At 41.2% G+C, this 17,052-nt stretch overlaps 1 protein-coding gene across 3 annotated transcripts in view; it reads left to right on the forward strand.

Moving 5' to 3' along the window:
• The window catches only part of si (sucrase-isomaltase (alpha-glucosidase)), a 60,109-nt gene that overhangs the window by 12,923 nt on the left and 30,134 nt on the right, over positions 1-17,052 (forward strand). For all 3 annotated transcript variants that reach the window (XM_041046169.1, XM_041046170.1, XM_041046171.1), the window contains exons 12-19: positions 1,430-1,543; positions 2,039-2,123; positions 2,806-2,923; positions 5,331-5,502; positions 7,014-7,130; positions 8,938-9,092; positions 11,265-11,349; positions 14,869-14,925. In XM_041046169.1, the coding sequence (XP_040902103.1) occupies positions 1,430-1,543; positions 2,039-2,123; positions 2,806-2,923; positions 5,331-5,502; positions 7,014-7,130; positions 8,938-9,092; positions 11,265-11,349; positions 14,869-14,925 (903 nt within the window). The remainder of the gene's footprint in view (positions 1-1,429; positions 1,544-2,038; positions 2,124-2,805; positions 2,924-5,330; positions 5,503-7,013; positions 7,131-8,937; positions 9,093-11,264; positions 11,350-14,868; positions 14,926-17,052) is intronic.

The following is a 17,052-nucleotide window of genomic DNA, read 5'->3' on the forward strand; positions in this document are numbered from 1 at the left end:
TACAGCGAGACAGACTGGCTGTCTTTCGGAGTGGTAGAGTGACAGAGTAGTAGTACACGGGAACAAGTCAGTTGAAGTGAGAGACGAGACAAAAAGACAGATTATCAAGAAAACACAAAAAGGGACAGACAAGATGGAAGGTAGAAAGACAGTCTGAAGAAAAAGCAGGCAGAGGGACAGATAGAGACAGGTAGGAGAAGGGAGACAGGTAATGACACAGATAGGCAGACTGAAGGAGAGAAGAGCATAAAAACCAACAAAAAGACAAGATAGAGAGAGATCTGCGGCTACCAATGCCAAATTTCCAAATTTGTTGAAAGTGTTTACTGGGGTGTCAGTATTAGTAAGCAGCTGGAAACGTCAGAAAGTCAAAATCGAGAGTCAAAGGAAGGAAGAAATGATTGGAAAAAGAAAGATGAAAAATGCCAGGCACCATCAATAAGCTCTGACCTTGGAGTTCTGACCACCTGCCAAAAACATCTGCCTATAAATCTATGTGTTTGTGAATATGTGTCTGTGTGTGTGTCTGTGTGTGTGTGTGTGTGCCTGTGTCTGTGTATGTGTGTATGTGTGTATGTGTGTGTGTGTGTGTGTGTGTGACTGTGTCTGTGTGTGGGTGTGCGCACGTGAGCATGAGTATGATTCATGTCTTTGCTACAAACTGGGCTGTAAAGTTATTGGCAGTGGAAGTAAAGGTAAAAGATAGCTACAGTGGAGCAACCTTGGGATTTAATATGTGCTCTAAAGAAGGGTTCACACACAGACATGCACATGTACATTCACTCTCACTCTCACTCTCTCTCACACACACACACACACACACACACAGTGAGGATTAATCATTTTTCTCAATACATGTCATTAAGGACGACTTCTAACAGTCACATCTAGAGATTTCTATTGCATTATCGATTTCTCCTCTCCTCTGTTCTCTTCCTCAACTTGTCCATCTCTCTATCCACTTTTTATTTTGCCATCTCTCTCTCTCTCTCTCTCTTCCCGCCCCCTCCCTTACCTCATCTCTCTTCTCTTCTCTTCTGTTCTCTTTTCTTTGTCACTGCCACATCTTCAAGCCGTTTCTCTGACATTACCATAGGCCTACTTTTTGCTTCTGTGGAGCTCGCTACGCCTACACCATCTCAGCTATGCCCCATCATGCTGTTTACATGTATAGTATTGTGTAGGCACACTTCTTGCATAGATAAATATGCACTGCTGATGCTTTTAAAGCTGAAATAAAAGGAGAAGAAAATGGAATTTTTAATGAGGTCCTGTCAAGAAAGTGCTTTGCTAAAACAAAACCTGAATTGAATACTGTCAGCAGGGAAGTTCACACCCTGAAGCTGAACTAATGCTCTCAGAGTTTTATTCCAAAACTATTTAAAAAGTGCTTGTAAACACACTGCATCTCATATTCTCTCCCTTTCAGGTGTGGCCAGGAGAGACCGTGTTTCCAGACTACACCAGCCAAGGCTGCATCGACTGGTGGGTTGATGAGTATGAGCGGTTCTACAGGGAGGTCAAACATGATGCCCTCTGGATTGTAAGTCAATTTTAGATACATAAAATAAAGGTGTGTATTCACTGATTATTCTGCAGCCAGTTGCACGCACACAGGGGTAGTGAGCTTAAATTTCAGTGGCACTTACTTCACTACTTCACTCTGGGTTAAACACTGAGGCCTATAAAGAGCACCAGACACTGGTTGAAACAAAAACAGGCTGAAATCCATTTTATACTGTTAATGATTCCTCAGCTGTAAATGTGGACTTGGTTCACAGTGCACTCATGCTGTTTACTGCAACACACATTATTCCTCATCTCACTTCAAACACCTAAGTCAACTCAGGTCATTTCACTAATGTTTCAGTCAGGAAAAAAAAAAAAAAAAGAAATGTTGGATGTGAATAAATCTCTTTTTCAGCATTTTACAAAAATAATCCTGGATTCACACCATGTGTGGCATGTCATAAATGATTGTAGTTTAAACTTATCTTATAATTTTCATCAAAAAATTTGACCTCTGATGCACTTGCAGGACATGAATGAGGTGGCTAACTTCAAGAAAGGTTCAAACAATGGCTGTGCCAATAACAACCTCAACTACCCTCCCTACATGCCAAGTAAGGCACATTTTTTTTATGTTCTGTGTCATAGTCATACTTAATACTTGCTGTTCTTATACTGTTCTTTAGTAACTGCAACAGGTGTGTTCCTTAAGGGATATGCTTGAGTCTCAATACTTGGTCATGGCAGCACTGTTAGTTTACCTTTACTTACAAAACAGTTATAAGTCTACAGTTTATAACAGCCTGAACATAGTACTCTAAGGTTACTGCGAAACAAAGAAACAGAGGATGTCACAGGCTTGCAGGCCAAATACTGAGCACGAGTTGATAAATTAGCCACAATAGCTCATGAAGTAAGTTCAAGTTCACAGGAAAACTCATCTAAAATAGTAGGTCCCTGGTGAAGAATTCTGAAAATGACTCTTCTGCTGCTGCTTTTATTCCGACTGTGTCCCAGACAGGATGATCATAACTGGAAAAGGCATGCTCCCCTGATGCCACCTTTTTATTGCATCCCTCCTTAGTCATCCTCTTCCTCCATTGCTCTCATTTCCTGATTGTTCCCACTTCCTATTGCAGTATATATCAATGTCTCACTCGTTCTCTCTGTCCCCTTCCTTCTCCTTTTTGCCTCCCATCGATCTCCTTCCCTAACTGCACCCTTGTATTCTGTATTCACTCCATACCTCTTCTCACCTCACCCTATCTCTTTACCTCCATCTTTTCTCTCCCCCAGAGATTCTGGATGAGGTGATGTACAGTAAAACACTGTGTATGGATGCCAAGCAGGCCTGGGGGAACCACTATGATGTCCACAGTCTGTATGGCTACTCAATGGTGCTGGCTACTGAAAAGTGAGTGCTTTCACAATCAGTGATAGAAGGAGCTTGGCCAGCTTGTGCTATAGTATATTGGCCAACTTGCTGCCAGCCCTTCAGAGCACTGAGGCACAGGCAAACTCCAAATGAGCTGTGTGATGTCAAAACACAAAATCTTTAAAATCAAGTGCTGTAGAATCAGATGTTATTGAGAAGTGGCCCCGGAACAGGAGTTTGGAGCTGACGTGCAAAAGCGCAACCGAGAAATCTGTCAGTTCAGTGCAGTGCACTGACTTATGCCCCCTGCTAAATCATAGCCTGTGACTCTTGCAGGCCATTTGCAAGTTGGATCCCATGTGATAAGTGCAGAAATATGTTTTAATGAGCCTGGCTCCCAGAGTGAGAGAATGAATTTCTCATCTGGGCCATTACTTGCACAAACCTACAGAGGGGCATCAGCGTGAATAGAGGATATAATCATTGGCATATGGTAACTGATGAAGCATAAAGCAGATTAAAGTTTATTTATGGATAGATATATATAGACAGGCTACTCATAAATTGGTATTGTCAAAAAAATATGTACAATCAGATAATTTTATCTGCTGAATGCAGACACTAGCATAATTACAAACAACTGGCCTGTTCTACTTATAAATTTAGTCATTCTATGCAGAATGTACATAGTGTGTGCAGGTGGCACAACAGTTTTTGTATCCTATATTCAAGTTACGCAAATGGCTGCAAAACCCATTAAGGTACTTTAAGTATGCTACATAAAGTTTGCCTTGCCTCTGCAACTGTGCTGAGGCAACACACAAATGATAGAGATGATGATGATATGTGATGAGTGAGGTGGATCTTTGGCTAAAACGTATGTAGCTAATCTCTGTTTCCATCAGACAAATTGCAAACAAGCACAGAGCAATTTGAGAAAAGAAGCCAGAGGAGGTTCACCAGAGCACATGAGATTTGTCCTTCAAAGACTATAAAAACCGTACAGTTAGGCCAGGCAGATGCCCACATCAGCAAGTGTTGCGTAAAATCCAAACCACTTAAATGTCACAGAGGTATGAACTGCAGGCATATTTATCTTGGTACAGAAATGTATATAGTTTCCAAGCCCTCATCTAGATATTTCACACAAGGCTAAAGCTGGCATCAGTTGCCAGTAGTATAATATACACTAATGGTGATGGTATGTGAAACTGCATCAGTTGGAGAGCAGCGCACACCTGCACTAATGGGTTTTTGGCTGTCAGAAAATAACCCATAGAAAAAAAAAAAAAAAGAGTGGAATACATACCCCAGAATGCAGAGATAAATCTTAAGTTACAAAGACAGTGCCTGGGTAAGAATAAAGAATTTTCTATGTATTAATAACATTCAACATTCCCCATGTCAGTACTACAATGGTTCCAGCCGTTACTGGGATATTCTGCAGCTATTTTATGCTGATTCATCACTGCCATGAGCTTTTAAATGTCCTACAGCTGTAAATAAAAATCACCGCATTTGAATAAAACTGGACTGTAACCTTTCAGAAAGTACTCTCAGCATTGTTCAGTACCATGTCTGCAGAGGCGGAAGAGCTGCTGTCACAATACACTTGAATATATAGATGCAAAAAGGCATTTCACATTTATATTTGGCTTTTACATATGACATCGACCGCATAAAGATATTAATGAACAAAGTGTATAGTCTAAATTTCAGATCTTACTGTCGTTCGTACTTTCACAGTAAAATGACAGTGAATATCTGTTACTGAAGCCCACATGTTGATTGTAGAAAACAAATACAAAATAAATGCAGCTTGTTTCAATTATGGCACTTCCCATTACAACCACACGGTGTGCACATTTACTGTGTACAAAATGTATCCACTAAGGAAAACTAAATACTTGAATACACATGGTCACACACACGTACACAGACACACATACACATGCACCAGAGACCATGTAACTCAGGCCTTCTGAAGTTGACTTGCTGACTCACTGCTTTGGAATTAAAGCAAGCTCATCTTTTGTCTCCTTTCTCCGTCCGTCCACTAATTAAAATGTATTATTGGCAGGAGACACATTTTGTAAACATCATCAGGATTTTATATTGTCATGGAAATCAATGCCGCTTCGATTTCCCTCATCAAACAAAATAATAATGTACAATGGGGAAGGAAAAGTACTACTAGCTCTGGCTTTGTCCCAATCTAATATAGCTCCATCTTGCTCCCACTCTGTGAGCACATTTGTGTATGTGTGTTTGGTATATGTTTCTCCCTTGTGTCATTTGAGTCTCTCCCTCTTTCTGTCCCCATGTCCTTTTTATTTTAATGACCTCTCTCTCTCTCTCTCTCTCTCTCTCTCTCTCTCTCTCTCTCTCTCTCTCTCTCTCTCTCTCTCTCTCTCTGTTTTCTTGCTACCTCCTCTCCATCCCACAGAGCTCTGCAGCGTGTGTTTGGAGGAAACCGTACCCTGATGTTGACCCGCTCCTCCTTCCCAGGTGTGGGAAAATATTCGGGTCACTGGCTGGGGGACAATGCTGCCAACTGGAACGACATAAAATGGGCCATCCCTGGCATGCTAGAGTTTGGGCTCTTTGGGGTTCCCTATGTGAGTATAAAACCTTCACAAAAGGGCAAATACTGATTGCATTATGCTTAAAGTAAAAAATTAAAAAATTAAAAATCTAAAAGTGATTTATAAACTGGTTTGTTAAGAGGACTAAAAAAAGGAGTAATCTCTTCAGGTTTTCGCCTGAGCCACAGATTCAAACATCACATCCTCCTCACCTTTGTATTAGTGAAGAAAAATATTATTTGCTGTTTGGTATTGTGACCTCCTCAACTTTGATACTGTAATAGCACACCTGCAGAAGAAAATGTAACGCTTTATTTGATTTCAATTGCCTGTAGATGTGGCAAAAAGACTCCAGACACCCAAGAGCTCCTTGCAATTTGATTAATTTTTTTAGCAAATATCCCTGATTCTGGTACTTTTCACTGGAAGCTGAGATTTCCCTCACACAGTAATAATGAAAGACACAGGAATCATTAGTACTAATATTATCAGTATTATTAAGTAGAACACTTGTATCATTCTAAAAAATCTTAGCATGCAGTTTTAGCATTTGTAAGTTTCTCTCTTTTGCCTTTTTTTTTTTTCTCATAAAAGAGGATTCAGCTGCTAATTGAGATTTTTGTTCAGGCGTAAGCATAAAGACAGAGGGGCAGGCAAGAAAAAATGCGCCTGGAAGGAGATCCATTAAAGTGTCTGGAAGAACACCAGTTCTCTTTGCAGGAACACCAACACGTTCAAACATAGACGCGAGAAAACACACTACTTGTCAGTACCCAAGTGCACTCTGTACTGAGCACTTGCATGTGTGTAGCTGTAGAGCACAGAGCACACACAGCAGTAAGACAACACAAGGGAACCAAGCTCACGCAAACACACACACACACACACACTACTCCAGCTGCGCACGTCAGGTGGTCGTATAGATGTCAACTGCATCCTGGTGGGATTGTGTCAAGCAGATTTTAGGCTCTTCAGTACACACACACACACACACACACAAAGAGAGAGAGAGCAGGAGAAATGAGATTTGGATCAATTCCCTCCCATTGAGTCCCGCTGTAAAATGTGGCCAGTAGTAAACAATAGAAAGCAAGCCGTCTCCGCGGACTGGCCTTTGACTGAAGTCTCTTTCTTGGACTCCACTGTACAATTAATGTAAATAAAGATCTCTGCCCACATCTACTGCCAATAGATCTTGACCAAATTGAAGAGACATCAAAAAGCACATTTTAAAAGACAAATATGTGGCCAGTTACCACATCGGTGCCACTTTTTTTTAACTAATGCAATAGATTTGTTGACCTCACAATCAAGTTCTTGGTTTTATTTCTGAAGGGGACTGGATTGACATTTAGAATACACAGCGACTGAATTTCATTTTCAACATACAATCTCCAACCGGAATCCACAACATCCCCTTTTCTCAGAGTGTGTGAAACGACATGCCAGCTGTGTGATTCCAATACAATGCCTATAACATTTAAGACATTGGTAGAAATATACTGTAAAATGTCAAGCTGTCACACCCCCCCTCTGTGTTTCAGATCGGAGCTGACATCTGTGGATTCTTTGACGACTCTAGTGAAGAGTTGTGTCGTCGCTGGATGCAGGTGGGAGCTTTCTATCCCTTCAGTCGGAACCACAATGCTCAGGGCTATAAGGTACTGTAAAAGCATTTTGTTCTGCAATTCTTATATTAGACTGTCAGTTTTAGATTTATGTATCTCACAGCCATTGTTCGGTCTGAAGTGCTGCAGGGTATACCCTTCATTTCATAATATTGTATAGATGCTATAAACTCCAAGTGGTTAAAAATAGAAACTTCCCTCAGTATCCATTGATATTGTCATCACACCAGCACTAGCAAAACTATGTTATAAAATGGGAGCAGTGGGACGTGTGATTTTGGGAATGTTAGCTGCTAAAAATCATTATAGCTGCCCTGGGTATTTGAACATATGAGCCTGAAGTAAAACACAGCTCAGAAGCTCAATGCCAGACTACACTCATCACAGAGGTTGAGATTTTACGCTTAAGCAAATGATAGAGTTAATGCTAAAAGATGTTAAATTGCATAGTATGGTGTGCTATATGGCACCAGACCCTTTACCTTTGAAGGAGTAGTGTTATCTCTCTCCAGTCACACAGCTCCACCTCTCTTAGTGTCTCAATTTGCCTGAGTATTGGCGACAAAATCTGTTTTCATTTCATACTTTTACTTGGGCAAGCAAGAGAAAAGGCTGTAATCATAAAGACTAACCAAAGTCTTGGGTGAATTTATCGCCATCCAGACTAAATACCCAAATAGCTAGAGCTGCTGAAGTGTAAATGTCCCGAAATCCAAAAGAGCAGGACAGCACCACTCACATTAGCCACACTCTGATGCAGCATTATGCAGGAACGCAGTAAGAAAATACTACACAGTTGATGTGTTAGTTGCAAACTTTTTTTTTTGTTATGTAACCTAAAACCCCACAAAATAATGTGGATTGAATTGCCTCTGTTCTGGGAAGTACTGCTGTAGGCATAGATGTGATAATGGTTTCAGCTTATGGTGCAAAGCAGATCAGACACAACACTATTTAATCCATTCCTTGCATTTTTGCTCTTGTATTACTAGTTTTGGAGAGGTTAAAAAAAAAAAAAAAAAAAAAAAAAAAAAAAACTATCAATAACCTTTATATACCACATAGTATCAGTCTTACCACAGCCCCATAAATATCTCTTTTGCAACATTCTTCATGTGACATTTCCACACTAATCACTGCAGCAAAAATAGCATTGAGGTAGGGATGGGTAGAGTGGGGTGGGGGGGTACTTTGAATTGGTGGTTGTGTGTGTGTGTTTTGGAAGGGGTGGGGTGGGGGTTGTAGCTGCTGGAGGACAGGGACATGATGATGATGAATTTGAAGTACGATTTCCACTAAACGAGACAGCTAATGTGTGACCTTTGCTTTGCCCTAATCATGGCTCTCATCACACAGCTATGCAGGCCAGTCCAAACAGACACACACACACACAAAGAGTTCTCATCACACTCTCAGAGATGCCGAGGGCATAAATGATTAGCCAGATGAGAGGAGCACGGCCTGTTAGCAGCTAATCACCCTCTCACTCTCCACTATCATAGAAATTAAATCATACTTCTGTTTCTTTCCCACACACTGTTCTCCTTTATTTCAAGTTCTCTTTTGCTCATTGTCTTTACAAACTGCTTTTAGATGAGTTCTATGTAAACTTAAGTTGTGTTTTAATCATTAGAAATAAAAGGTTAATGTCCACTTATTCTTGAGAAATAATTCAGCATTCCTCCAAATTCTTCCTTCACTCATTCCGACAAGTCTCTTTCATCCTCCCATCTCTAATCTCCCCCCCCCCCCCCCCCCCCCCCCTCTGTGAGTAAAAGACACATCTATATTCTTTCTAATTCATCAGCACCGTCTCTTTAATCCATCTTTATGTCTCCAGCCCCAGGATCCAGCTGCGTATGGCCCTACTTCAGTGCTGGTGGAGAGCTCTAAACACTACCTGAACATACGCTACACACTGCTGCCTTACCTCTACACACTCTTCTACAAAGCTCACACCACAGGGGAGACTGTTGTACGTCCTGTCATGCACGAGTAAGTCTTTCAAAAAATACTGTATACTGTCAGGCACTCATAATACAAGTTTAGTTTTAACAAACAGTTATGCAGTGCAATTTAGCAGAAAAGACCAAACTGTTTGAGGGAGATGTCAAACAATCCAAGCAGCCACAACAATCTCATCTCTCAGTAAAATAGATACATGAACATCAACAATGCAAAAGAAGAGGTTGGGATGGTGCAGGAAAGTGCACTGGCGTGAGAATCATAAGCAGAATAACAGTAATGAGTGACACATTATAAAATGCACCATGTACACATGCATTAATACAACTGGACTTTACTAGCCACCCAGCTGTGAATTAGCCTAACACTGTAAAACCTATTTCAAGCAGGTGTTACCAATCAGCTAATACAAGCTTCAGCTTCAATGCTCTGCCTGAATGAAAGCTGTGCATCATTTCATACACAGAAACTTGCATCAAGATATCGACCCTTCATAGCAAAGACACAGTTGGAGCTGGTGGGAAAGGCCCTGCTGTTTGAGGGTCCTCTCAATGAATCCAAGCAGTGACAAAGACTCTGCTGAGACAGCTAATCCTCCAATACAAAATTACTGCTCCCTGCTTAATATGTTTGAGCAGGGGGTGCATTAGACCCCCATATAACATCAGAACCACTGTGATCCACCAACCTGAATCCATGTAACAAGCATGTTGAAATTTGCCCTAAACAACAGCAAATCCTCCTCATTTGCAAGGAGCTCAGAAAAAATCCTGGCTTCCCTCAGATGAACATGTTGCAGAAAACAAACACTTTCTGACTCAAGGAAAATATTCCAAGCTCTAATATACCTGACTTATGTGAAGAAACAATATGCTGAACTTTCCCTTGAATGCTTGCAAAACCCTTCTCATCTGTGAAGTTGCTAAGACATTGCACCTCAAACGAACATTTACATTTAATGAATTAATTTAATTTAGCTAATACCAATGCGAATGAGCACACATACATAAAGATTGTGAATTAAAACATATTGCAAATGAACACATTCAGATTCAGCAGCGTAGCAAACCCACCCACAGCAGTACAATAATCACCAGTAAGCATGCAGCAGCCATAAATGCTAATAATTCAGGTTCATCAAACTGAAGCTCGAACAGAAACAGAACAGCAGCCAAGTTAAACCAACAACAGTGCAGCCACAGAGCTAGCTCAATGGCATTACCAAGCAAACACAACGTTGAGCCAAAACATGTCACCAGCAATGAATATAAAACACAAGCAGCACAGCGGCAGGCACTTAGCTTAGATCCAAGGGTGATGGTGAGTGGAACTCCGGTGAACAGGCCCCTGACAGAGTCGTCGCGGTCTCACAGGTGAAGAGGCATCAGTCTGACATCCATCTGAAGACCCGCAGCACACAGCCATTATTCACTCCTTAATCCACAGGTGCAAAACAAGAAGGCCAAAAATATGAGGGTCCGCTCGACTGCGACAGCAAACGCTGCTCACGTGTAACGCTTTTCGACACCTAGGTAAAGTCTCAGATTGTAACCTCCGCTCTGCACACCTGCGTGGATACGACTGGACGTTACTGGCCACAACAGCTGTGAATCAGCCAATCGCTGTAGAGAATATTGCAAATGTCTGATGCCAATTAGCCAATACACGCGCCGCTTCAGGGCTCCGCGTGAAGTAAGGTGTTGGTTCATTTAGCATCTGTTGAAAATCTGTTTTCCTCATTTCATTTCATTTCATGCTTGCAGAATATTTTATTTATGTATATATATATGTATTTATTTTATTTATTTAAGGTGCTGCTAAAAATTATTCCCAGTAGTGCTGTAACTTTCAGTAAGAGTTTGTTCACATTCACTTTTTTTATGCGTTTTATAAGCTGGGTCAAAGTCCCTGCATCTGAATTATAGTTCAATTTAAAACAAGTCTCGAATGAATTATGAATGATGAGAGTGTAAACAGTGGTTAAAAATACATAAATAAAGTTAAGCATGCAACTACATTACCCCAAAGACTGTCACAGAACAGTGGCAATAATACAGAGAGGTATTTACTGACTGAGCAAAGTGGGACATGATGGTTTTACACAATGAATCAAAAGTATGAATCTAAATTATGTTCTAGTTTCTCAGAACAAAATGAAAAAGATATCTAATTGATTCTACACTCTTATTTGTCATTCCCAAGGTTCTACTCTGACAGTGCCACCTGGACAGTGGACCGCCAGTTCCTCTGGGGAAAACACCTGCTCATCACACCTGTACTGGACCCGGTCAGCCAACACACAAGCCAAAAAAAAACCCCAAAACATCCCAGAATACTCAACATGCTTTAGTCTTTAAAATGGCACGCATTGTGTCATGTCTGGACACAGAACCCGAACTGGACACAGAAGCAGAATCATATAGGGTTCATTTAGAAACGTACATGCAGTACATAGAGAGATGTGTTTTGCAGATGATGCAGATGAGTTACTCAGTCATTCACACGCACACGCACACAAACACACACTCTGACCTCCACTGGGAAAACATGACATGGGATTTTCTTTGTTGCCCTCCCCTCCTCTCATCCCTCTTTCTTCTCTCTTTCATATCCTCCGTCTTTTCTCTCAGCTCTAATGAGAGCACTGACCTCATTACTAGCAGATTAGAAGTGCAGATAGAAGTGTGTATGCGTGTGTTTGTGCATGTTTGTCTGACTATGTGTGTATATGCGTGCACCGAAATGTGCGTGCCTGTACGTGCATGCGTATGTGTGCATACGCAGCGATTGCGGTCATGTCAAAGTGGCCTGATTAATAAGCAATTTAGCATGGCCTCTTGTGAATTACAGAATAGTGGAAAGCGAATTGGATTCATAGTGGGGCTTGGGATAAAGTAACTTCAGTAAGTGCGATTGTAGAAAAGTTTGTGATACAGGAAGTGGAGGGTTTATGCTTGTAGTGCCTCAGGGTTTGAGATGTCCTGAGGGTTGGCAAGAGGAAGGGCCGTGAGGTGATTGTACAAGTTGATATACTTCTTAAACAAAAAGACAAACCTAAATAGCAGTCAAAAGTGCACTGACTTTGGGTCCTTCCAAGGCCAGAGGCTGAGCTCAAGTGTAGTGTAGCTGGAATCAGAATAGGATAAAAATAAAACCATTATCAGTGGGCGAGTTAGGGGCTGGCATCAATTATGACCAACCGCTCATTTTCTTTCTCTTTAAAAGCAATGTTCCCTGTATCAAAGTGCCCTGATAATCGAAAGGAGTGAAATTTCTGCAACAGAATTACATCTCCAAGGAGGAAAATTATGATCTTGCATGTGATGGTGCAGAAATGTCACCACTGGATTTACAGTACGCTAGATAGACTCGTTTAGGAATTAAATCAAAGGTTTGCTTACTACGTTGTGCTGGTCTGGAAGCTTCTTGGGTGACATGGATGCATTCAGCCCTACAATTTAATCCATCATGGCACATTCTGACAGTTTCGATGTTTGAAACCAGTAATTCACATTACTATCACATGTAAAGTTGGAATAAAAATGAAAAAAACAAGCTTAGAGTTTGTAAGCTTTTGAGTAATATTCATTCATGTGCCCAGATTTTGGGTTCAACCAAGTAAAACATCAAAGATGCACCATGCTGCTTGATAAATAACGGCCTATACTGAATCTCGCCTCCCATTTCTGCACACTAAAGTCCATGGCAGGCAGAAAAATACACGACATTAATGGCATAATATAGCCAATACAGTCACAAGTGTTGCACTGTTACTCATCAACAACTAGTGTCAAGGTGGCTTTGAGCAATGTAAATTATTTACATCGTAGAAAAGTAACATAACAGTGCAGAGTAGCACGCTGACTTAAGCTTTAGATGCATTTTGGACCTCTGCTACACCACTTGAAAAGGATCCTTTCCTAATAACAGATCTGATGCATCTAAATATTCATCTTTTGTGGTGACAAGGCGCCGCTGAGCTGCAGTACCGTGGTTTAAGGCAAGGAGAGGGCAGGTGTTGAGAACAGAGCGCCTTCTATCTGTTGCAGATGCATCAGGCTGTGAAGGGCCACATGTAGATAGTGTCAGTGACTTGAGTAGGGTCACAGGCTGATCTTTAACAGCCCTTCACGTTCTACCTTCACTTTTCTTTTTCATTACTCTCATCTCTCTCTGTCTCTCTCTATTTATCGCTCTGTCCGCCTGCCTCTCCGTTTCTCTAATGAAGCTCTTGCTCCATCATTCAGATCAGTCGATGCTTTAACCTTGATCTCTGTGATAAACTGGGGAGATCTCCTGCTCTCTCTCTCTCTCTCTCTCTCTCTCTCTCTCTCTCTCTCTCTCTCTCTCTCTCTCTCTCATCCCCTCTGGTCTTCATCCATGCTTCCACTCTTCCTCCTCTTGCCCACTACTCCCTTTTCTTTTTAGCTTGTCCTTTCATCAGAGGTTGGCTCCCTTATCTCATCTGCATTCTCTTAATCAGCTGCTGTCAAATCACCCTTGTGATCCCATTTCATTTCATCCCATCTCTCTTTCACCCTCTCTCTCTTTTTTTCTCTCTGTCTCTGCACCTCTCTCTGCCCCTCTCATCTGCCTCAGCTACCATCTGATCATTCTGCCAGTATGAATCTTTGGCCCACCTGATCAAATCTTACCTTATGGCTAACTGAGCTTCAGTACTCTAAATGAGGATACAGGTCTCATGCCTTGTCCCTCTCAATCACAGTTAGCAGCCATGCTAAGTCCTGCAGTCCCTTCCCATTAGTCAGCAGGGTGAGTGATAGGCGCCCCGAGCAAATCAGACACCAGAAAACGAGGTATAGGGGGAGCATCCATTTCCCCAGGCTGTCATTCCACAGGCTGTGCAGCGGTTGTGACAGGTGATCTGCCTCAAACTGCGAATGTGGCCCTTAAAGATGACATTCAGCCATTTAATTTAGTTAGCTGGACTATTATAGCCATACATCTTTATTATATTTCACAGTTTTTAATGTTTCACACATTCAGGTTTGCTCTTTTTGCCTCTGTTTAATTATCTTTTGTTCCCTATTCTCGTACCTGTTTATTTTTTTCTTGTCCTCCTGGCATCCCCCCTTTCTTGATCCTGATGAGAGGCCTCAGAGAGGCCACAAAATAGGGCATGCAACTGAAGAGAGATGCTGGTGCCATCGGTGCCTTTGACAGACAGCCTTGGCCTACACAGCTGACATACTGTATTTCACAATTTTTTGAGTTTTTTTTTCTTTTTTTTTTGAGAAGGACCTATAGTTCATTCTTTCTCTCGCTGTGCTCTCTGTGTTTATCTCCCTCTCTCCCTCTGTTCTGCCCTGTCAGAGAGAGCAGGGAAGTGACAACGCTATCAAAGGCTTGGCGCTCTTCTATTGATTGCTCCTGTCTGTCCGCCACCTTAAGCCATCAAAGCCTGTCACCTATCAGTCGTTGTTTGATGCTGTCTTCTCCATCATCTGTTGCATCATAGCACCATAGAGCAAAATGTCACAAGGGCTTTGTGGAAACTTTATATCAGATGATAGGCAGTTTTACAATAACTTTCCTTGATGGGAACATTTTATCTTCTTCATATTTACCATTATGTTACAGTGGTTTATAGCAGCATGCATCCATGTTGCCTTTGTGGTGTATTGTAGCTTCTGCCCCCATGTTCAGCTTTGTAAGATTAAAGTGTCTGGATTGATACAGTGAACTAAAGCTGTTGCTACTGACTGCAAACACAAATCAAACAGACATGTCTTCACACAAAACACAACGTTGACACATTTCATTTCATTGTTCTTGTTTTCTGCAGGGTGTGGACAGAGTGCGGGCATATGTACCAGATGCTGTGTGGTATGACTATGAGACGGTAAGAATATTCCCTGCTCGTTTCAAGATAGTTTCCCTTGAGTTCCCCCTTCACATCCTGCAAGAGAAATGATCAAAAGTGGGATTAATTTTTTGACCATAATTGCACCTGGTAAAATTACTATTGTTATACATTAGTTTATATACTTACAGCAGACACTGCAGGCACGTCACCTCTTTCACTTTAAATTGTTGCTAAAATATTTTCTGTTGGAGATAAAGAAGAAGAACTTTAGCCACAACATACTGAAGGTTCTTCAAGTGAAATGCACATGGCAATGAATATCAATCTTTTCTTTATGTCACTGTGGTCTTATAGTCAATGTGAGAAAACTGGATTTATACTTTAATTACACAGCACTGCATCTGTGTTTCTTATATTTCCCCTGCCCTTTTTCCAGACATTAAAGAAAAAAAATCAAAAACATCTTTCAGTATAATGCAATATGATTTAAAACCATTTGGCATAAAGATTTACTAAAGGCTTGAATCAACATCATTATTGTATTAGAATGATTTAGATTCTACAGGTGTACCGAATTAATTGGTAACATAAATGTACAGTGCCCAACAAAAGTGTATTGTGTTACATTAGTGGAATTAACACATACACAAAGAACATGTATCACATGAAAGTCTTTGCCTCGAGTTCTTTGTTTGAGACTGAGAGACGAGCGATAAGACAGAGCGAGAGTGAGGACAAAGATAGAGTGAAAGAGGGGACAGAGAAGAGAGGAGAGAGACTATCTCCCTGACAGAGAGATAAAAGAGGTGTTGAGTTCCTTTGGGACCTTATTTGGGCGTCACAGTGGCAATGTAAAGCGCCCACTGATCAGATGAACGATTAGATTGGCTGTCTTGCTGCCGGCCCCTTGTCCCGGTTGGTCCCCTGTGATTATCTGGGTAGGAGGACGGAAGGGTTGGGGGGCGGTATTGATGTAGTGAAAATGACCATGAAAAACAAGTTAGAGAGGAAAGAAATAATGGAAAAACACAAGAATGAAGGAGCGAAAACAGATGGGATGGGAGTTTAACAAAGGGAAAGTGGAGGAAAGAAGGAGGATAAGATGGGAGAGAGGGGAAAAACAGGGACAAGAGAGGAAATGCGAAGAACAAAAAGGACTGATGACAATTACTGTGTGTAGAGGAGTAGGAAGCTGGGAGGATAGGCCAGCAGGAATAAGGAGAAGAAGAGAAGACAAGGCAAGAGAAGACCTCCTTAAGGCAGACAATGAGGGGGTGATAAGATCTGAAATTGCTTATAGACGCTCCACTAACTCCGGCCCACACACACGCCCATACTCTACTGTACTGCAAGAAAATGGTGCACGCACACACATGCACGCACACACACATACACCCTCAATGGGAATGGAGGAAAATGGGATAAAAAAAGAATTAGAGCACCACAAGAGAGACTAACAGGACGTAGAGAGGGAAGTAGGTAGAGGGAGAATGAGAGGAGATGGAGAGAAGAGACTTTTAAATTATTTTAGGCTAGTCTGAGGATTCAGTCCTCGGGAGATCAGAAATTAACTGTGCTCTATCTGGGCCCTCAGAGAAATGAACAGAAGGGGGCACAGAGAAAGAGAGACAGAGAGTGAGAAAGAAAGATATGTGGAGAAATTTGTCTGCTCTTCTTAAATAAATGGTTCTTAGCAGAACAGCACAGTCATACATTACATCTTTATAATGTCCAAAACAGCACTTTTTTTTTTATCCTTCTCAAGTGATTTGTTTTTTTTTTTTTATAAAAGGGCAATATTAGACCTGTAGACCTGTAGTAGTAACTTTTGGGAGTAAAACACTTTGGAGACATCACCACAGGGCTGAACCGATTCTGTGTCAATGGCTGTTGCAAGGATATAGGTCCTAGATTTGGATAGATAGATGATCAGCTGATTTAGAGCTTTCAAACAATGTATAATTTTAATGGTTGTGTGAACACTGTGTCCGGTACAAACCAAAGCACAATTTTGAATTATTTGGTAAGCGTATGCAGTGAAACTTTATGTGGGCATGCAAGTTATGCAATCAGGTTCAAGTATCTGCTATTTTGAGTTGAATTTATTGCTAAGAGGGTCAAAGGTCATCATTAATGTCTATAAGTTTACTGTGCTGTTGAAAC

The sequence above is a fragment of the Toxotes jaculatrix genome, chromosome 9 (genome assembly GCF_017976425.1).
Source record: "Toxotes jaculatrix isolate fToxJac2 chromosome 9, fToxJac2.pri, whole genome shotgun sequence".
NCBI classification, from domain to species: Eukaryota; Metazoa; Chordata; class Actinopteri; family Toxotidae; genus Toxotes; species Toxotes jaculatrix.